The sequence below is a fragment of the Pongo abelii genome, chromosome 3 (assembly GCF_028885655.2).
Source record: "Pongo abelii isolate AG06213 chromosome 3, NHGRI_mPonAbe1-v2.0_pri, whole genome shotgun sequence".
NCBI classification, from domain to species: Eukaryota; Metazoa; Chordata; class Mammalia; order Primates; family Hominidae; genus Pongo; species Pongo abelii.
In genome coordinates, this window is record NC_071988.2 from 90,576,937 (window position 1) to 90,600,277 (window position 23,341).

The 23,341-nt window shown below is 34.2% G+C and overlaps 1 protein-coding gene across 4 annotated transcripts; it reads left to right on the forward strand.

The window, feature by feature from the left end:
* The first annotated feature begins 6,912 nt into the window (after positions 1 to 6,912).
* On the forward strand, positions 6,913 to 21,816 carry LOC100446313 (UDP-glucuronosyltransferase 2B11). 4 transcript variants are annotated; one of them, XM_024246073.2, is made up of 7 exons: positions 6,939 to 7,248; positions 7,600 to 7,659; positions 8,943 to 9,091; positions 13,178 to 13,309; positions 16,137 to 16,224; positions 17,052 to 17,271; positions 21,041 to 21,320. In XM_024246073.2, exons 1-7 carry the CDS (start codon positions 6,939 to 6,941, stop codon positions 21,318 to 21,320), a joined length of 1,239 nt encoding a protein of 412 aa, XP_024101841.2. The 4 variants fall into 4 exon arrangements, with proteins under 4 accessions (XP_024101840.2, XP_024101841.2, XP_009238321.2 ...); XM_024246072.2 differs by having other exon boundaries at positions 6,913 to 7,659; positions 21,041 to 21,816; XM_009240046.3 differs by lacking the exon at positions 7,600 to 7,659 and having other exon boundaries at positions 6,939 to 7,407.
* Positions 21,817 to 23,341: the final 1,525 nt, after the last annotated feature.

Here is a 23,341-nt window from a genome sequence, read left to right on the forward strand (position 1 = left end):
CTCATTCACCTTCCTCCATAATTGTGAGGTCTCCCTGGTTATGTGAAACTGTGAGTCCATTAAAACTTTTTCCTTTATAAATTAGCTTTGGGTATGTCTTTTTAACAGCATGAGAATAGATTAATACAGTACATTTGTACTAGGTAGTGGGGTAGTGCTGTATAGATATCAGGAAACATGGAAGCAACTTTGGAACAGGGTAACAGCAGAGTTTGAAATAGTATGGAAGACTCAGAAGGAAACAGAAAGATGTGGGAAAGTTTGAAACCTCTTAGAGACTTATTGAATGGCTTTGAGCAAAATGCCCATAGTAATATGGACAATAAAGTCCAGGCAGAGGTGGTCTCAGATGGAGGTAAGGATATTGTTGGTAACTGGAGCAAAGGTGACTCTGCTGTGTTTTAGCAAAGACTGGTGGCATTTTCCTCCTACCCTAGAGATTTGTGAAACTTGTAACATGAGACAGCTGATTTAGAGCATCTGATGGAAGAAATTTCTAAGCAGCAAAGTATTCAAGAGGTGACTTGGGTACAGTCAAAAGTATTCCGTTTTATGTATTTACAAAGATATGGTTTGGAATTGGAACTTATGTTGAAAAGGGAAGTAGAGCATAATAGTTTGGAAAATCCATAGCCTGACAATGTGGTATAAAAGAAAAATCCCATTTTCAGAGGAGAAATTCGAGCTAACTGCAGAAACTTGCATAAGTAATTAGAAACCAATTGTCAATAGCCAAGACAATGGAGAAAGTGTCTCCAGGGCATGTCAAAGGTCTTCCTAGCTGCAGCCCTTCCCATTACAGGCTGGGAGGCCTAGAAGGAAAAAAATGGTTTTGTGAGCTAGGCCCAGCATCTTGGTGCTTTGTGCAGTGTCAGAACTCGGTCCCCTGTGTCTCAGCTGTGGCTAAAAGGGGCCATGGTAGAGCTCAAGCCATGGCTTCAGTGGGGCAACCCCCAAGCCTTGGCAGATTTCCAGCTTTGATGTGGTGTTGAGTCTGTGGGTACACAGAAGTCAATAACTGAGGCTTGGGAGCCTCTGTCTAGATTTCAGATTTATGGAAATGCCTGGATGTTCAAGCAGAAGTTTGCTGCAGGAGTGAGACAGTCATGAAGAAACTCTGCTAGCACAATGTGAAAGGAAAATGTGTGGTGTGATCTCCCCCCACCCCCAACACACCCACACGAGAGTCACCACCAGAGCCCTACCTAGTGGAGCTGTGAGAAGTGGGCCACCATCCTCCAGACCCCAGCATGATACATCCACAAACAGTTTAGACTATCCAACTGGAAAAACCACAGATATTCAATGCCAGCCCATGAAAGCAGCCAAGAGGAGGGCTGTACCCTCCAAAGCCACAGGGGTGAGCTGCCCAAGACCATGGAATCCCACCGCTTATATCAGTGTGATCTGTATTTGAGACATGGAGTCAAAGAAGACCATTTTGGCAATGACTGTCCCCTGGATTTTACTGCCTTACCTGGATTTCAGACTTGCATGGGGCCTGTAGCCCCTTTGTTTTGGCCAATTTCTGCCATTTAGAAGGAGTGTATTTACCCAATGCCTGTTTCCTTATTGTATCTAGAAAGTAACTAACTTGCTTTTGTTTTTTAGGCTCATAGGCAAAAAGGACTTGCCTTATCTCAGATGAGACTCTGGACTGTGGACTTTTGAGTTAATGCTGAAATTAGTTAAGACTTTGGGGAACTGATGGGAGTGCATGATTGGTTTTAATATGTGAGGACCTGATATTTGGAAGGGGCCAAGGGAAGAATTAAATGATTTGGCTGTGTCCTCACCCAAATTTCATCTTGAATTGTAGCTCCCATAATTCCCACTTGTTACGGGAGGAACTTGGTGAGAGGTAATTGAATCATGGGAATAGCATGTAATTGAATGCATGGGAATAGCATATTTCCCATGCTATTCCCAAGATTGTGAATAAGTGTCTTGAGATCTTATAGTTTTATAAATGAGAGTTTCCCTACACAAGCCTTCTTGCCTGCCTCCCTGTATTACATAATATTGCTTCTCATTTGCCTTTTATCATGATTACAAGGCCTCCTAAGCCATGTGTAACTGTGAATCTATTAAACCTCTTTCCTTTATAAATTACCCAGTCATGAATATGTCTTTAGTATCAGCATGAGAAAAGATTAGTACAATATCCTAAAACTATAAAACCCTAGGACAAAATCAAGAGAATAGAACATAACTGAACCAAAAAACCTCTGTACAACAAAAGAACAAAAGTAACTATCAACAGAATAAACAGATGGCTTACAGAATAGGCAAATATAATTGTAAACTATGCATCTGATAAAGGTCTAATATCAAAAATCTATAAGGAACTTAAACAAATTAACAAAACATACACGAACAACTCCATTACAAAATGGGACAGGGACATCAAGAAAGAATTCTCAAAAGAATATATACACAGGAATGTGTTCAAGATGATCAACTAGATGCAGTCAGGAAGTGCCACTGCCACTAGGGGAACACCAGGATGTTAATCATACCAACATAATTTGAACAGATCTTTGGAGAGAAAATACTGAATGTGGATGGAGAAAAGAAGTAGTCACCGAGACTGAAGAGAAAGAAGGCTGAGGACGCTGAATGCGGTGCCTGAATACTACAGCTGGTTCTCTACCCTGAGTGGTTTCTAGGGAAGGGTGAGTGAAAGGAAGAGTAGACAGCTCCCTCTCACTGTACACATCTGGAATTCTGAATAGATGGGGCTCCATACCTTCAAGGACATGTGGAGTGGCAGAGGGTTCTCCCAGAGACTGCACAGAGATGGAGCTGCAGACAAAATCCAGGGACCGTTGTGAATAGGTCCTTTACAGAGACAAGACTTCTATATAAGAAAAACTTGAAACAAAGGTGTTGCATTCAATTCCTTGCCTTCAGAGGATGCCCTACTCTGCAATTTCACAGCTTTCAATGAACAATCTTTTCTAACTGCACTCTGTGACTCACCTTGAATTCCATCCTGTGTGGAATCCGAGAACCTTCCCTCGGTGTCTGAATCAAGGCCCCTTTTTCTGGGAACACTTCCAAGGAGACTTTTCTGGCTTTCACCCTTTGTCTTAATTTGATGGTTATTAGTCCTCACTCTTCTATTATTGTCTCCCAAGCATTAACTCTGTAGAAAAAAACATTTGCCTCTATTGTGGTCATAATTTCTACTTTTCCCATATTGATACATTTGTGATATATCCTAATAAGTAACACTTTCTCTTTCAAAAGATTACCATCATAATTTGCCATTACTGAAAGTATGAAAAATATAAATTATCACATTCCAGGGTCTATTTGTGTTCTCCCTACCAATAGTGATAGGATTCTCATTACAACTGGTAGTGAATGATCCAACTCTAAAATCTCATTTTGTTGTCTGCTCTTTTTTCCTGACCTCTCTTGGTACATATTATCAAATGCTGGGTGCCTCCAAGAAGTAGACTCTAACCTGAATATGTTTTTGAGGGAGATAATTTGGGAGTTTTATTGAAAATAACATCTGTGAAAAAGTAGGAAGCAAGATTGGACAGTGGAACAAATTAGGATATAATTCAGTGCAATGGTTTGAATGCTTGAGTGCTCCAAAGATTAATATCTTAAAATTCTTATAACCAAAATGATTGTATTAGCAGACAGAATCTTTTAGGAGGTGTTTAGGTCACGAAGGCAGAGTCCTCATGAGTGGAATTAATTCCATTCCAAAATTTGCTCACAAGAACTCATTCAACTCTTCTCCCCATTAAGACATGGTGACGGGCTGCCATCTTGGAGGAATGCCCAATACCAGAATCTTGATTGTGAAACTTTCAGCCTCAAGAACTGTGGCAAATAAATGCTTTTTGTCTATATGCTAGGCAATGTACAGTATTTTTCTATATAGCACCCTGAGCATGCTAAGACATGCAGTCTCAGCATAGGTTTCATTTTACCCACTGGGAGTTCTGGAGCTAAGTTAGCCCTTCAGAGTTGGTCCAAACTGAAATGAGGAAAATGGGCCTTTAGAGTCTTACGTACGACCAGGCATTGGATATGGGCTGTCTTGGAAAGGTCACTTTATACTAGATAGCTTTCAGCAGCGCTGTGCTGAGAGAGAGCTTCTAGGTGAAGTATGTCAGTTGTTAATCACTTCATCAGCTGGAAAGTAATTTCTATATTCCCAAAAGGGAAATCTGGGTGACACATAATGCATGCACTCAAGGACATTAAAAATATTGAACGATATTGCCACTCTGCAGGCAATATTTGCTCACAAACTGTGTTCAAATATCCTTTTAAGAAAGATTTACCTCATTTCAGGTTAACAGATTATTAATAGAATAAAAACAAAGTTGTTTATTTTGTGACATTCATCTTTTCCTTCCTAATTCTACTTTGATGGAAATTTGTGGTGAGACTTTTTAAAAGTACAAATTAACTGAATTACAAGACAGTCTATGAAACAAGTTCAGGAGTGGGCATTTAGAAGATAAATACTTTCTAAGAGTGAGAAATATAAGGAATGCTGCAAATATTCAGAAAAAGAAAATATTGTGATTTAGACAAAATATTTTCAAATGAAGCGAAGTAACTGTAATTGTACTTAAAACATATCTGTTTGGATAAAAAGAAAATGAATTTCTATAGTCAGAAAAACAATGTCAAGAAACACAAAATGATGCTAATATCATAATTGTGAGAATACATAGAGAAAATGAAGACGGTCTATTTGAGAATGTTTAGATAAATAAGAATAGATCACATCCCTGCCTCATTGTTGACACAATGCTGCTTTCTTATACTAGAAACTCTTCATATACAATTAAATTATCTCTTGTTCTGGAGACAGCCACATTTACAATAAGAATGAAATTTATGATTCACACATACAAACACAAAATCATTCATCCTTTTCTTTATTCACTTGCTTTCCAAAACCTCTATTGTCGATACTTAAATCATTGTGACATTGATTGGTATTGATATGTACCAAGTTAGAGAAAGTATAAAGAAAGATAGCATTTTATCAAGTTGCCTAAGAAACGGGCTTTTTTGTTTCTTATGCTGACAGTTGTATTCTAGCTCTGAGTCCTGTGAGAAGGGGCTGGTGTGGCCAATGAAATACAGTCTTTGTATCAATTTAATGTTGATACTTGATGAACTTGCTCAGAACACCAAGAGGTAACTGTGCTTGTCACCTTCAGCTTCCACCCTCATTGATTCCAACAATCTGCTGTTAAATTTGAGGTTTATCCCACATCTTTTACTGAGAATGAACTTGATTTCATTTTTATGAAATTGACCAAGATGTGGACATATAAATTTCCAAAGAGTACATTGTTGGCATATGATTCAAAGATGCAAAAACTACATATCATGAGTGTTCTGATACTGTTCAAAAGCTCTTTGAGTATGCTGTTTTGAATAAGAAAATTATGAGGAACAACAAGATTCCAGAATTTATGGCATTCTTGCAGATGTCAGTTCTCAGTAGTGAGCTGCTATCTGAACAGCTTAATCTGTTAAACATTTGTTAAACATTTGGTCTACTATCATCCACTTACAACTGGAAGTATGTACCAAGAACTCTGTGGAGGAATTACATTACCTCCTTCTGATGTAACTGTTGTCATATCAGAACTTAGTACCAAAATACGTTTGCAGAAAGGTGAAAAGTCTGTTGCATTTTCTTCGTTTTGACTTTGCATTTGAGATTTTTAACAAAAAGAAGTGGGATCAGTTTTGCAGTGAAGTATTAGGTAAGTTAGTATTTAATTTATTCACTATTCCCTCCAATATGTGGAAGGAAACCTTCCTTTTTTGTGTCTGTTAGAGTGTGTTTATAAATTAAAATAAAAAATAACCTTTTTGGCTATGTGAAAGACAAGGGTTGGCAAGATTGTGGAGACATTGAAACCCTCATACATTGTTGGTGAGAATAGAAAATTATTCACCCACTCTGAAAAAGTCTAGCAATTCATCAAATGGTTACACTTACATTTACCACATAATTCAGTAATTGCCTTTCTAGGCATGTACCCAAGAAAAATAAAAACATGTCCACAGAAATCATGTACATCAGTGTTAATCAATGCTATTCATAATGGCCAAAAGTAGAAGAAAATCAATATCCATCAACTGATAAATGAATAAATAAATCATGTTTATAAATAGCATCTGATACTATTTGGCAATAAAAACGAAGTCCTTATTTACACTATTCTATGGATGGTCTTTAAAAACATTAAACTAAATAAAAGAAGCCAATCACAAAAGACCACATATTATATAGTTTCATTTATTTTTAAAAAGATCCTGAATAGGCATATTTGTAAAGGCAGAAATTAGATTACTGGTTGCCCAGTGCAGGGTGGATGCAGAAATTCAGTGGGGAGATGAGAGCTAATATACAGGAATTTTTTTTTTTTTTAGATAAAACTCATTGTTATGTTGGATGCACAAGTCTGTGAATTTACTAGGAAATAATTTGAAATAATAATTGATGAATCATACGGTATTTGAATTATACTTCAACAAAGTTTTACAAGATATTCTTGAACTACGATATTCAAAAATGCTATTTGCATTGTAAAATCACTTCATCTCTTATTCTGTGTTAAGGGCCCTGCAGGACTCTCTCACTTGCCACTGTTCTTGACACTATTATGAAATACATTATATAAAACAGGGTACTTGCAAGGTCATTAATCTTAGGTGGATGACAGCAAATATAAACATAAAAGAAACATCAAACATTCTTGAGTAAATATGAAGCAATCAAACTTTGTTTGTCTCCTTGTCATCCATGTACTCAGGATGCTCATATAATGTATTTACTTTGAATTGAAGGAGTTATGTTTTAACTTGATTGATTTATCTCTGTATATAAGTATGAGAAAGAAACAATGACTTGAAAAGAATTATCACATTGTACCAGGATGGCTCTGAAATGGACTTCAGTTCTCCTGCTGATACATCTCAGTTGTTACTTTAGCTCTGGGAGTTGTGGAAAAGTGCTGGTATGGGCCGCAGAATACAGCCCTTGGATGACTATGAAGACAATCCTGAAAGAACTTGCTCAGAGAGGTCATGAGGTGACTGTACTGGCATCTTCAGCTTCCATTCTTTTTGATCCCAACGACTCATCCACTATTACATTTGAAGTTTATCCTACATCTTTAACTAAAACTGAATTTGAGAATATCATCATGCAACAGGTTAAGAGATTTTTAGACATTCCAAAAGATACATTTTCGTTATATTTTTCACAAGAACAAGAAGTGCTGTGGAAATTATATGACATATTTAGAAACTTCTGTAAAGATATAGTTTCAAATAAGAAACTTATGAAAAAACTACTAGAGTCAAGATTTGACATCGTTTTTGCAGATGCTTTTTTTCCCTGTGGTGAGCTGCTGGCTGAGCTATTTAACATACCCTTTGTGTACAGTCTCCGCTTTACTCCTGGCTACACACTTGAAAGGCATGGTGGAGGACTGATTTTCCCTCCTTCCTACATACCTGTTGTTATGTCAAAATTAAGTGATCAAATGACTTTCATGGAGAGGGTAAAAAATATGATCTATGTGCTTTATTTTGACTTTTGGTTCCAAATATGTGATATGAAGAAGTGGGATCAGTTTTACAGTGAAATTTTAGGTAAGAATTTTTTCAATCAGTAACATGAAGATCTAACTTATTTGTGTCTTTGAAGCAGAGCTTATATAAAGCCATAAAGTCAGGGAAGTGGAGTTTTTGGTAAGTGAATTTATGAAATGAAAATACAAGATGATCTATCAATCTCACAAATATTATAGAAAAGCTCAAATTATAGGGTCAGTTAAAACCCTGTGGCCATCTCTCATACAGAACACGCTAGGAAATCATAAACAAATTTTAGTACACCTAAGACTTTAAGCAATTACACGTCTGTTTTACTATATAATGTTTTAGATCTCAAAAACAGTAAAATCCATCAAGTAACATCTTTCTGAATGCATAGATTTAGAATGAGTAATTACACATTTTTCTACAACTATCTATATAACTGCAGAAATTTCTCTTTGTAAATCTCAGTTTTCTTATTTAGAAATTAAAAAGATATTCCCATGTTTCCAGAAGGTTTCCTTCACAGTAGAGAGAGATAATGTCTACATCTCAGATGCAAAAGTCAATAAGGGTAATTTGAAGTTTCTAATGTTTCTATACTCCTTCACTAAAGAACTGGAATTTATTCATTTAAAGTCCAATTATCTTGCTGAAGTGTGAAGGTTGTTATATCTATATAGTTTATTTGAAACTATGTTGCTTTATTTAAAAATATGAGACAGATTAAGGTTGAGTACAGATCTCTACTTCAATAATTTCTCAAAAATTTCTAGCTATAATTTACAAATATATTTACTTAAAAGATAATATTATTAAGATCTTAGCTCAAATCCAAATGAGTAGTTGGTACAAGGATTTCTGCCATACTCTCAAAATAGCCCAGAGTTCACTTGAAGAACCAAGGATAGAAGGATTAGCTAAATGAGTTGTGTAAGCTAGACTGTTAGAAAATTGTTTTTATGGGTACAGTAGAATTACAGCTCAAAGAGTTGTTTAAATATCTATATGCTACTATTGAAGCTTTAAAGAGAAAATAAATTGATGTTTAATTCTCTATGACTTATTTTAATAATAGTGAGTATACTGACATGACATTAGAGATGTAGCTTAACCTCATAATTCTCCCACCACTTTGCCTTTCTTATTAAAAAACATGGGCAAAATATATAATACATAAAAAATATATTATTCATATATATGAATATATGTATATATTTTTCAAAGCACACAAACTTTACCTACATCTTTGCCTACATTATTCTAACCCCTTTCAGAAAGTTATGTAAAGTAATTATCTTATGTCATCCACTTTTTCTCTTCTTTATTCCTGTCAGGAAGACCCACTACCTTATTTGAGACAATGGGGAAAGCTGACATATGGCTTATGCGAAACTCCTGGAATTTTCAGTTTCCTCATCCATTCTTACCAAACGTTGATTTTGTTGGAGGACTCCACTGCAAACCTGCCAAACCCCTACCTAAGGTAAACATACTTTCATTGGTTTTATTTTGTTGGCTTCAAAGTGTCGGTAGAAATGAGTCTATAGTCTTCATTCAGAATGTTTGACCTACACTGAAAGAAAGATGGGAAGTAGGTGGTGTAAAGCAGATACCAATTAGAAACTCATGTACATGTTAATACCATCACATGTATGTGAGCTTTATGCATGTTACAAATAGAGAGGAATAGTAAGGAGACTTTGAAAATAGAGTTGGTTAAAGTAAAGTCTTGATTATGCAACACCTAAGAAGGTACTGGTCATTCATTCAAAGAATACTTATAAAGGGATTAGTGCAAAACACAAGTAAGTGCAGAAATTTCAGAGAAAAAAATAGACACAGTTTCTGTCTCTACGTACTTTACATTCTACTTTGAAATATAGAATATAAGTAATTAATGAAAATTTTATAAAAAACTAGTATCTCAAGGAAAAACCCAATGTCAAGAAAGCATCAGTGGAGATAATAGAAAGTATCCTGGAGTCACTGATTAGTAAGATGAGAGCTGAACAATATGCAGGAATAGGTAAAAGAATGACGAGGAGGGTCAGACAAAAAGGGAAAGCAGATAAACTGGTCAGGACAGTTCTCAAGTCCTCAGGTTTTGTTTTCAGGGAATGATTAAGAATCAGATGATATTAAGAGGTAAATTAGAGCCAGATACGTATTAGGAGTTGAAATATTTATTAAGAATATTGAAAAACTACTAAAAAGAGTTAAGAAATAAATATATATGAAACGATTCTCTTTTTTAAGAAAAGCCTCCAAGATATTCAATGGATTAAATTACAGAAGGGTCACACTGTAAAGAGCCAACTATTTAGGAAATTTTGCATGGATTCAGGTAGCAGATGATGGAAAAGTTTACTAGAATGTTGATAGAAATAATATGCCTACATTTACAAAAATAGTGCCAACTTCATATTTTGTTGTGTCTAAATAATATTAAAACAGACAAAACACTTAAAATGTCTCTGGCATATAGTCAGTGACTCAGAAATCTTATTAATTTTGCAATGTGGTTATTTTGTGATTATTACTAATACTACTAACTACTTAATATGTGCAAGTCACTTGAGATATCATTCCTCATTTAATGGAACCAGATTATTCAGCACATCAAGGATATATTCTCTTGCAAAGTCATAGATGACAGATACCCTTGGACTTGATTAAAATTAGACATATCAATTGTGACAGTAAGATGAGCTAGTTGAAATTCTAAAATTCTACCATAAGTAATAAGGATCTTCACCAGTATTCGAGCTTAAAACACTTCCTCAACAATATAAATGTGTGCCTTAAATATGTGCAGACAAACACAGGGTTCACTTGATTTTAATAAAGCATTTAAATCATTCTGCATTGAGATCCCAGAATTTAACATTTTAGAGCATAAACATACACTATTAGAGCAGATGATGTCTGCCTTATGAAAGCAACTCAGAAAAGCTTCCTGGGGGAACATGTCTCAACATCATAGGTGCCTGACAGAGAAACACAGAGATAGTGAACAATGCATGTATAATAAAGACCAAATAATTTCTGCCACTTGTATCTGAATAGTGCCGTTAGTTTCAATACGAAAAAAATTCTGTCAGTGTATAAGATTATATTCTTTTTGAAGGAACACAAGAACCTCATATATTTTAAATTAATATCACATTTTAAGACATATGTACAAAGTAAGCCTTCTTCAATGCATTATTATGCAACCTCTTAAAAGAACATGTTTGCTTACATAAAACTGAGATTTTATTCCATTGTTAAGCTCAGCATCTATGTTTAATGCAAATTGTATGGGCTTTATATAGCCACTTTCTCAAGAGACAAAAGCTGAGGTAAGACTAATGAAAAATCTATGCCACTCTACACTGCTCTTGAAAGATTTCCCCATTCACATTAAGGGAAACTGACAGTGTGAATAGGAGGAGGAAGAGAGTAGGAGGTGTAGAAGGACAAGAAAAAAGGTTGACTAGTAGTATAATAGTGGTAATTACTAATACTAGGTCTTGTTATTAACTTGTGGAAAGCTTTGAATGCAAGTCAATGGTTGTGAAACCACTTCTTTAATTGTTTATTATGTAAAACAATTGCTAACCCAGGTTGCATTCTTTTCAATTATATATTACATTCTCAGATAATTTCTATATATTTTAAGAAAATAAGACACTTGACAAAAAGTATCAAGTGTTTTAAAAATGCATATTGTTATTAATTTTATAATATATTCACCTGAAATCATAAAAAAACAAGGTGTATCTATTAAACATTATGGAAAATATTCACAAAATTAACATTAGAAGTAATCCAACATCTTATATGAAAGAATGATTAAAACTTATGTGCATATAGTAGCATTAAAATAATTTTATCAATGAAATGTTCAGTTACACTGTCAGCCATAATACAAACAAAGTGAGTTAGAAAATGGTAAATATAGCAAGATGGCAAGTTCTTGCAGGAGGAAATGTACATACAATAAGATTAAAATTTTCTAAATAAGTGTCACATGTGTACAGTTACCTACATAAATAGGACAAAATCCATAATAAAAATACATATTTTCTATAAATTATACCTCTAGATAGAAATTTTAGAAAAATAGTTTTTAAAAAGCTTTTCATACTTTTATAAAATTTCTTACATTAATTTTGTATTATTTTTATAATATTATCACAAAAGGAGAAACAACCGGTCCATATCAGTGATGAATCTCTAAACAGAGGTTAGATTCCTTCAACACCGGGTAGAAAAACAAGGCTCTGGTATCAAGCCAGTGAGATGAAACACTGAAAACGAGTTACATTAAATGTGGATATAGGTAACTGCAATCACATACAACACCTAGAAGCCCCAGGTATTCAGTGGAATAGTAGCACAAGGACTCTCACGTTAATGTAAGATTAAAAATCATATTTAAAAAACACTCTGCAATATGTGGTGCACTGTTTATATTTAGACACTTTTTTCTTTGTTTTATTAAAAACCATTTGGAAAAGTTTTACCCCAATGATTAAATCTGAAAATATCTAAATTTTAATATTGGTATACATTGGGGAACTCAAGTCAGAATAATTCTCAATCAATTGCAGCCAAGCACATCTTCACCAGGAGTATAATGTGGTGTGCGTGAGCTACTCAAAAGAAAGACAAGATCTCCCCTGCAGAAAGGCCTGGTGGCATTTTCTATTCTGGTGCCAGTGCTGCCTCTGAGACACAACAAAGTGATGATGAGAGTTCGTCACATGCAGTTATAAATAGCACATCAATTTAACAGTGTGATTTCAGGGCAATAGGTGCTCCACCTAAACAATAACCTGAAAGGTACAATTATTCAACTACTAACTATAAACTCTACAATTCTGTATGATAAATGAGACTCTCAAGACTGATCCATAAAAATTCCAAATCACAATACTAGACTCAGGAATGTCAATGATTCTTAACCACCAGCTTTCATTTTCATTTTTTATTTTTTGAAAAACTACTGGAAAACTCTGACAAACTTTAAGTGAAGCATAAAGCATTGTAGAGGAACATAAATGTAGATATAAAATTATCTCAACTGTGAATAGGTTTTCCTCAGTGCTCATATTTAGGGAAGTAAACCACTAATGGCTTCAAACTAAAAGAATTCTACAGAAAACCTGCCTGAAATAAACACAAGTGATTTAGTAGAACAAACATATAGGATTAAAGCCGAGTGGTGCCACTTTTTCCAGAACTTATATTAGTAATTATAGTATTATAAGTGAAGGGTCTGGGTATATTTTTTAACATTATCTCCCTGACTACAGTGTAATAGCTCCATTTCTTCTCTCCATTACACACATGCAGACACATACCTACATACACACACATATTTACACAAATATCCTTAACAGAGGCCAACTATCTCAAACATCTTCTTGCAAAGAAACTGAGTGATTGAGTCACTTAAAAATATTATTTACTCCAATAATTCCTCAAAATACTTGATTTTCTCTCTTTAATATTTTGTACCAATTCTTTCAGTAGTGCCTGCTGTGGTGATACTCTTTTGTGATGAAACAATTTTTTTTCACAGGAAATGGAGGAGTTTGTTCAGAGCTCTGGAGAAAATGGTGTTGTGGTGTTTTCTCTGGGGTCAATGGTCAGTAACATGACAGCAGAAAGGGCCAACGTAATTGCAACAGCCCTTGCCAAGATCCCACAAAAGGTAAGATAAAGTGCCTTACTGGTGTGGAAAACTACTGAAAGAGGCTGTCAAAGTTTGTGATCTACATAGAAAGGATATTAAGAGTAGATTGAATTCTTTACAGCCAAATACAGCCTTAAATATGCTTGTGTAGCTTCCACTGGCACAAGTAATAGTTGTGCCTCAGACTTAGTGGTTACATGTGGCCCTGGGGGAGTTACTACCCTTGTTATGCATGAGTGGTTCCTATTAGTATCAGTGGGAACTCAGTACTCCATATGTATCCACAAAAGGGAACTTGAGACCCATGGTTATTTTTAATTTCTGATATTAAGAGTCATACATACTGCTGAATTTAACTCAATATAGTTCAGGTAAGTGAAAATGGTGCTTAATGTAGTCTTTAGAATGACTTTCAGGTGTTTTCAACTAAAAATATATATCCAGAACTGCATATTTGTAGAAATACAAGTAAGACTTATGATAATTTTCTTCAAAACACTTTTCCTAATCTCAGCAATATCCAATGAGTGAAGAACATTTGACTTACTCTTGGGCCACCTCTATTACTTATTGTACTCTGGAAGGTCTTGGTGAATGTTTACAATTAAGGAATGTACTATTTCTGTTTGTACTTTAAGTCAAATGCTTATGTGAAATATGTGACAACAAATAGAGAACACTGCCTGAAGCAGGAAGATGAAAGAGAAAGGATGGAGATGGATCCTGACCTGAAGGTGGATCCTGTACAGTATAAAATGTGGCCCCACAAGGACTCAGCACTAACTACCAGATTAACAACTCCTCCCAATGGAGGCAGCAGAAGGAAATATAGGAATGAGTCAAACAGAAGGAAGCCAGGCAGGGGAACAGGTTCAGATGCCCCTCCACAGAACACAGTAGGAATATATTTTCTTCTATATAGAATAAACCAGTGACCTTTGCGTATTTGTGAATTACTTTTTAATTTCCTATCTGATAAAGCTTTCTTATAATGACCTCTAACTTTTCGATGAAACCTGAGTTACTTTAACACTGATGTAGCAAATAAAAGTTAAACACTGTAAATTATTGTTCAGTTTGTGAGGATTGCTTTGGAGTTTCAAAATTAGTAATGTTTAAGTTACTAATTAGTAACATTTAAGTAATGCTTAAATATAAATGTCTTGGCTGTAGCAGAACATATTAATCACTGTTGTCAAAGTTTGTAGCACGTTGTCTGAGTGTTAATAATCAGTTGACCAAATTCAGAAAAATACAATTTTGAGTTTATTCAACAGCTTTATTTGTATTCATGATACCAACAGGTTCCTCATTTCTAGGCCAAAAAAAAAAAAAAATCCAGAATTAACAATACTGGTAATATTCTGAATTTGTGTCAAAAATTGTCACTTGAAATTTTTCTTGGAAGTAGTGCTTGATAATTTGTAATTCCAATGAAGTTATACATAAAACTTTGGCAGCATTTATTTATTTCTTGTAAGTAGCTTATTTTACAGACTTGCTATTTTGTCAATCAAAGGACAACAGGCTCTAATATAATAACCTACCGACAAGTAGATATATTTAAACCACTTCTCATATTATTCAAAAAAAAGAATACCTTACAATTAAATTTGGAGATGAAAACTAATATAAAATACATAAAACAAACATATAGGTCATTACTAAATCGTTACTGTTTTTTTACACTGGAATTACAATGACTCCCTATAATTTTTTATACTTTTTTTAGAATATTTTTATTTTTTAAATTAAATTAATTTAACTTTTATTATTAACGTTTATTTTAAGTTCAGGAGTACATGTGCAGGTTTTTTACATGGGTAAACTTGTGTCATGGGGGTTTGTTGTACTGATTGTTTCATCACCCAGGTATTAAGACTAATATTCATTTATTATTTTTCCTGATCCTCTCTTTCCTCCCACCCTCCACCCTCCAACACATCTCAGTGTATGTTGTTGCCACCTATGTGTCCACGTGTTCTCATCTTTTAGCTTCCACTCATAAGTGAGGACATGTCACATTTGGATTTCAATTTCTGTGTTAGTTTGCTAAGGCTAATGGCCTTCTGCTCCATCCTTATCCCTGCAAAAATACATATTTTTGCTTTTTTATGGCTGCATAATATTCTGTAGTGTATATATGCCATATTTTCTTTATTCAGTCCATAATTGATGGTCATTTAGGTTGATTGCATGTCCTTGCTATTGTGAATAGTACTGCAACTAACATATATGTTCATGGATCTTTATAAAAGAACAAGTTATAGTACTTGGTTACATACCCAGCAATGGGATTGCTGAGTTTCGTGGTATTTTTGCCTCTAGGTTTTTGAGGAATGGCCATACTGTCTTCCACAATGCTTGAACTAACTTACATTCCAACCAACAGAGTATAAGCATTCCTTTTCTATATAACCTCACCAACATCATGATATTTTTTGAATTTTTAATAATGGCCATTCTGACTGCTGTGAGATGCTATGTCATTATGGTTTTGCTTTGAATTTCTCTAATGATCTGTGATGTTAAGTTTTTTTCTTCATATGATGGTTGGCCGCAGGTAGGTCTTCTTTTAAAAAGTGTAACAATTTTTTAAATACTTGAACTTTTCATTGATAATCTTACTTTTCTAAGGTACTATTTTGGAAAATCATGGTTTTTTATGTATCTAAATCATTATAAAAGTTAAGAAAATAAAATGTGAGTATTCTTTTTACATCAGTCTTTGAGTAGATTTATTTACAAACATCCCTTGATCTCATTCCTACCCTTTTTACAGTTCTAACATTCTATAATTTTTGAGTTCCACTCATGGAATAAGATATGCTCTTTACTGTAACAGGTTCTGTGGAGATTTGATGGGAATAAACCAGATGCCTTAGGTCTCAATACTCGGCTGTACAAGTGGATACCCCAGAATGACCTTCTAGGTAACACTCTGGTGAACAAATACTGGATATATTATTAACTGCACATTAGAGTGTTAATAGTTCATCTTGAAACATGCTTATTGAATATTTCTTATAGGAAAACAAAAAAGAACTTCTTTACATTTATTTTCCAGTCCTAGGGGAAAAATATGCTGTAATTGTTGGCATTTTATGATATACACTCACATTCTTTATGGTCAGAATCAGAGAGAATCTTTATTTTAGGTGCTATTATATCTCACAGACTTTTTCAATATCTTCCTGGGCTGTCTCTCTGTCTCCTATTTCTATAACTTTACACCTGTTTTCTCCTCTCCTGCAGGGTTATTTCAAATGCCAGTAAATATAATAGCTCTTGTATCACCAGTGACTCTGTATTTTCTGGAGGACTAAATTCCTAATCTTAAAGTAATGACACATTTCATGATGAAGTGTAACCTGTCTTTCCTCAATCCTAGCACCACCACCAACCCACTGCCTGCTGCCTTGCACACCCCACATATCACTCTCTGTGACTGTACTTAAAATTTTATTTCATGCCCATCTCTTTGCTGTCCTCTTTTGTGCACATTTAAAAAATCTAGAATGCACTTTTCATTAGTCCATCTGAAAATTGTGTATTATGTTTTGCAGTCTGAAGTCACACACACCATATAGCTTTCAGTTACATCTCCTAAACAAGTACGTGTTTTTTCGCCTGAACTCTGTAAAGTAATAGCAAATTAGTTTAATGTGTTATCTAGAAGACATTGTCACTTTCAGAGCCTTTCGTTGTGCATCTCATTATATTCCTATGAATAATTTTGCTAAAATTCATCCAATCCTAGGTCATCCAAAAACCAGAGCTTTTATAACTCATGGTGGAGCCAGTGGCGTCTATGAGGCAATCTACCATGGAATCCCTATGGTGGGCATTCCATTGTTTTTTGATCAGCCTGATAACATTGCTCACATGAAGGCCAAGGGAGCAGCTGTTAGATTGGACTTCCACACAATGTCGAGTACAGACTTGCTGAATGCACTGAAGACAGTAATTAATGATCCTTTGTGAGTAGATCAATATTTTTCACTAGGTGGTATTTGTAGATAGCTTTTCTTGTTAATAGTGAGCATGAGTTTCATCCTTTTTATAAAAGAGCAATCTTGAAAGAATTTAAATGATTTAACCAACCTGAAATCTGCTTTGTTTTTTATATGTTATTTAAAAATTGTATTTGAATCCCATACATCTAATGAGTAACCAGTTAGTGAAACAATTTTTTAAACAAAAATAATTTTAAAATGATATAGATAATATAAAAAATACATTTCTTAAAATTTTAACATAATGAATCCATAATAGAAAGGAAGAATAAACTTGAAATAATATAATAAAATGTTTTAATTAAATATCTAAAATGTCTCAGAATATAACTATTTTCTTGCTGAAAAATTAATTTTTATCATCATTATTGTAACAGACTTGAAAATGAGATTTAATTTCGATAGCTTAAAATCCACCTATTTATGCCATAAAATCCAAATATTTTTACTATGTTTACAGAGTCATGAAACTATCACCATTATATAATTTTAGAACATTTTTATCAACACAAAAGAAACTGCAATGTCACCAAAATCAATTCTCATGACTGCTTAGTCCTAGTCTAACACCAATTTGTTTTCTTTCTCTATAGGTTATTCTCTCTAGATATTTCATATAAATGGAATTATACAGTCTTGGGTGCTGTGTAAATGACATTTCACTTAGCCTAATTTTTTGTTTTTTTTATGGTTTTTATTTTAATTCATATGGTTGTGTGTTTTAATACTTCATTTCCTTTACACTTGTATAAAATATTATACACTTGTATAAAATTTTATGGATATGTCATAATTTAGTTGTTCGTTTGTTAGTGCATTGGCCTTTTGATTGTTTCCAATTGTGGCTACTAGGAATATTGCTATACATGTTTTTGCATAATCATGTTTTCCTTTCTTTTGGGTTGATACTATAAGTGGAATTGCTGCCTCATGTGAGAACCGTATGTTTATGAAGAACTGCTAAACTGTTTTCCAAAGTACTTGTTCCATTCATCACTACCATCAGCGGTACAACATGGTTCCAATTCCTCCACACTGTTGCCAAACCTCTTATTTTCTGTCTTTTTCTGACAGCCTTCTTAGTGGGTGTAATGATCTCTCATCCTGGTCTTGGATTGCATTTTCGTTACTGCTGAAGATGTTGAGAATCTTTAAGTGTGCTTATTGATCATTCATATATCTTCTTAGAAAACATGTCTATTCCAATGCTTGGAACATTTTTAACTTTGCTATTTGTCTTATTAAGTTTTAATAACTATTTATATATTATGGGTCAAATCAGATATATAATTTTTAAATATTTTGTCCCATTCTGGGTGCACTAACTGTTTACTTTTTGATGATGGTCTTTGAAGCACAAAAAATATAGTTTTAAGTTATATTTTTAATAATTGATTTTGTTCACACCCCAAAGATAACAATGTGCAAAATTCCTTGCAGAGTCCAGCTACCATCAATTCAGCATTTATAACTACTCTTAATAAAGTTTTTGTGTAAGGAGGGTATCATCTAAAGGAATACTTTAAAAATACTTTATCCCAAAGAAAATAGAAGGATAACAAATGATCAATATACCTTTAAAGAAGATGGGAAATAATTGAAAAGCAACACAAACCAGCTTGGACAAATAGAAACGAAATATAAAACAAATTGGTAGATTTAAATGTGATTATACAAATACTTTCACTCAATCTAAACAGATTTTTAATAAAAGAGCAAATAATGAGTAAGGACATAAAACATTTGAAGAACGCAATTAACAAAGGGAATCTTATAATGTAAAACCATATACACACACATATATACATAAACAATACCCATATATGTATTGTATATATCAACTTGAAGACACATTTTCCTAGAGCACATCAAGTAGTTAATCATTACTTGAATGATATGTGGTGGGCAATAAATCAAGTAGTTAATCATTACTTGAATGATATGTGGTGGGCAATGATATGTGGTGGGCAAGACTTAGGAAATACAAAAAGATTCAATATCACGAAGAGTACATGATCCAGCCATAGTGCAAATAAAGGAGGTTAAAAATACTATTACTAAAATATCTTTAAATTTTGGAAATTAACAAAATACACTTCAAAAACATTTAAAGTCAAGAAGTAAATCATAAGTATGCATGCACTTTTATCTCAGCAATTCTGCTCTCAATTGTATACCCAACAGATATACATAAATATATAAATCTAATGCTGTATAGAAGAGTGTTCATGACAAAATTATCAACAGTGTCCAAAAATTGTTAGCAACTCAAATATCTATTCATCATAAAATAAAGACGTAATCTGTGGTTTATCAATCAACAGAATACTACATAGCAATGGAATTACCCAAGAACTGCTACATTAAAGAAAAAGACACTAATGAGTACATATTATATAATTCAATTACATAAACAAGCAAAACTAATGTTGTTATTCAAAGTCAGGCTAATCCTTAGTTGGAGGACAAAAGTGGTCACTAAATGGTTCGGAAAAAGAAAGTTATTCTAGGTAGGTTGTGATAGCATATACCATGACCTGAACAGTAGGTAAATTGGTATCTTCACCTCAAGATAATGTTCAAGATGATCTTCCATTTTTGAACTATTCACTTAGTGTATGTATATTTATCTTTTGTATTTTATATTTAAATGTATATTTTATGAGATATATAAATCATTTACAAAATTCTAGGAATCAGATAGAAAATAAGCACAGAAAATAGAGAAAATCCTAGAGACTCCATCATAGTCTGGCCAGTAAAAGCCTCTCTTAGAGGTAACACTTAGAGGGTAGCCACAAAAAGGGAGAGACGCATGGCTTGGGTTGTAGCAAGAAAGAATACTCCAAGAGCAGGAGAGAAGGGACAAAATGTGTAAAGTGCTAAGATGGGAACACCTTTGGAAGCTTAAAGAAAATTAGAAGGCCAATCTAGAAGACAGTGTGCAGGGGAAAAGTGTTAGAATAAGAGCTTGCCAGTGTCTTACAATGTAGGGTTCTGTAGACCAAATAACAGAGTTGAATTTTATGATTAAAATAATGAGAAGCCAGGCAAAAATCTCAATCAGAAGAGTGCCATAATCTGACTTGAATTTCTAAAAATCATTCTGGGTACAGGGTGGGAAACAGTAGGAGACAAAAGAGTAATGTAAAAGCCAAGTGACGAGCTATGAGGTATGTCACTCACCATGATAAAATTCCTTTTTAGGAACTTACAGATGATAATTCTCACATTGCATTTTCACAATCTTTCTTACAGCACTTAAAATGGCTCATTATGTTGAGCATGTGCTCATATGCCTGTTTGAGAACTAACAGTGTAATTGGATTGTTCATAATACAAAGGATAAATGCTTAAAGGATGAATATCCTATTTTTCATGATGTGATTATTTCACATGTACCCCATAAATACATACACTTAATATGGACCCACAAAAACTTAAAATTAAACAATTAAAAACCAATTAAAATGCCTTATATTTTATCTGCTTGAAAAAAATTAACTTTCTCACCTGACCTTCCATTTCTACTTTAAAAATATTTGTCAATGAGAAAAGTCCAATTTAAAAGCCAAACTATCTATGATGACTCAAATTAAAATACACAAATTCTCTGTCAATTCTTTGACATTTACTTTGAATTATTTGACACTTTAAAAGCCTTTCGTAGACTTGATATGTACAGGCAAATTAACTTACTTTCAGTGTTGGTATCTTTATTTTTATCCTTCAGATATAAAGAGAATGTTATGAAATTATCAAGAATTCAACATGATCAACCAGTGAAGCCCCTGGATCGAGCAGTCTTCTGGATTGAATTTGTCATGCGCCACAAAGGAGCCAAACACCTTCGAGTTGCAGCCCGTGACCTCACCTGGTTCCAGTACCACTCTTTGGATGTGATTGGGTTTCTGCTGGCCTGTGTGGCAACTGTGATATTTATCATCACAAAGTTTTGTCTGTTTTGTTTCTGGAAGTTTGCTAGAAAAGGGATGAAGGGAAAAAGGGATTAGTTATGTCTGACATTTGAAGCTGGAAAACCAGACAGATGGGATGACTTCAGTTTATTCCAGCAAGAAAGAAAAGATTGTGATTCAAGATTTCTTTCTTCCTGTGACAAAAAAAAAAAAAAAAAAAAACTTTTCAAAATCTACCTTGTCAAGTAAAAATTTGTTTTTCAGAGATTTACCACCCAGGTAATGATTAGCAATATTTTGTGGCAATGAAGAAAACACTAGGGAAAATAAAAAATAATATAAAGCCATATGAGCTCATATTGAAATTTGTTGCACTTATATTGAGATTTGTTGTTTTAATTCACAAGTTACATGAAAAAAATTACTCAGCTTAACTATATTTCACACATTTTACATAAACACAAGAACATTAAGAAGTCTACTGACAGTATCAGTACTGTTTTGCATATACTCAGAATAATTTGGCTTCATTTTGAACAGGATTCTGTTGTTTTAACTGTTGCTAAAGAAACTATTACATAGTTAAATTGTATAGAAAGTCTCTCTCTTCCTTTTGATATTTTGAGATAAGTAGTATTGGTTCACTTTTACACTCCATGCAGCTTTATTGTCACATTTTTTGCTAAAATTGATGGCCAAATGTTTACTGTTTTAAGAACTTAAGTCATTTCTCAGTGGAAATTATGTGGAATTAGAAATATAGCCACTCTTACCTGCTTCCTACTGTAAAATTGAACTATTTTGCCACATCTTTGGTTTCACGAGCAAATTCTATTTTTTCCAGATACTTAAAAATATTTGTCTGGTTGATTTCATTCTCATAGTTTTAATTACTTCAATAGTTATTTGGGAACAGGTTGTGTTTGATTAGATGGATAAGTTTTTTAGTGGTAATTTCTGAGGTTTTGGTGCACATATCATGTGAGAAGTGTACCTTGCACTGAATGTATAGTCTAGTATCCCTCACCACCCTCCCACCCTCCCATCTGAATCCTTAGAGCCCATTATATCATTCTTATGCCTTTGCATCCTAATAGCTTAGATCCCACTTATAAGTGACAATTTACGATGTTCAATTTTCTATTCCTCAATTACTTCACTTAGAATAATGCTCTCCCACTTCATGCAAGTTGCTGTTAATGCCATTAGTTTGTTTCTTTTTACAGCTTAGTAGTATTCCATGGTGCATATATATACATATATATATATATATATATATGTATATATATATGTAGTATCTGTATGCATGTGTGTGTGTGTGTGTGTGTGTGTGTGTGTGTGTATGTATCAGGGGAACCCACCCTCAATATTTCAATGGAGTTTCTATTTTCCATAAGTGTTGGCTGGCTGAGAAATAAAGAGAAAGAGTACAAAGAGAGGAATTTTACAGCTGGGCCACCAGGGGTGACATCACATATCAGTAGGACTGTTATGCCCACCCGAGCCTCAAACCAGCAAGTTTTTTATTAAGGGTTTCAAAAGGCGGGGGTGGGGGGAGTGTAAGAACAGGGAGTACGTACAAAGACCACATGCTTCAAAGGGCAAAAGGCAGAACAAAGATCACATGCTTCTCAGGGAACATGGCAAAGAGCAAAGCAGAGCTACTGATAAGAGTCCAACAAAGATCACAAGGCAAAGGGCAAAAGCAGAACTACTGATAAGGGTCTATGTTCAGCAGTGCACCTATTGTCTTGATAAACATCTTAAACAACAGAAAACAGGGTTTGAGAGCAGAGAACTGGTCTGACCACCAATTTACCAGGGCGGATTTTTTTCCCCACTGTTAATAAGCCTGAGGGTACTGCAGGAGACCAGGGCATATCTCAGTCCTTATCTCAACCAAATAAGACAGACATTCCCAGAGTGGCTGTTTATAGACCTCCTCCCAGGAATGCATTCCTTTCCCAGAGTACTAATATTAATATTCCTTGCTAGGAAAAGAATTTGGTGATATCTTCCCTACTTGCACGTCCATTTATAGGCTCTCTGCAAGAAGAAAAATATGGCTCTTTTTGCCCGACCCCGCAGGCAGTCAGACCTTATGGTTGTCTTCCCTT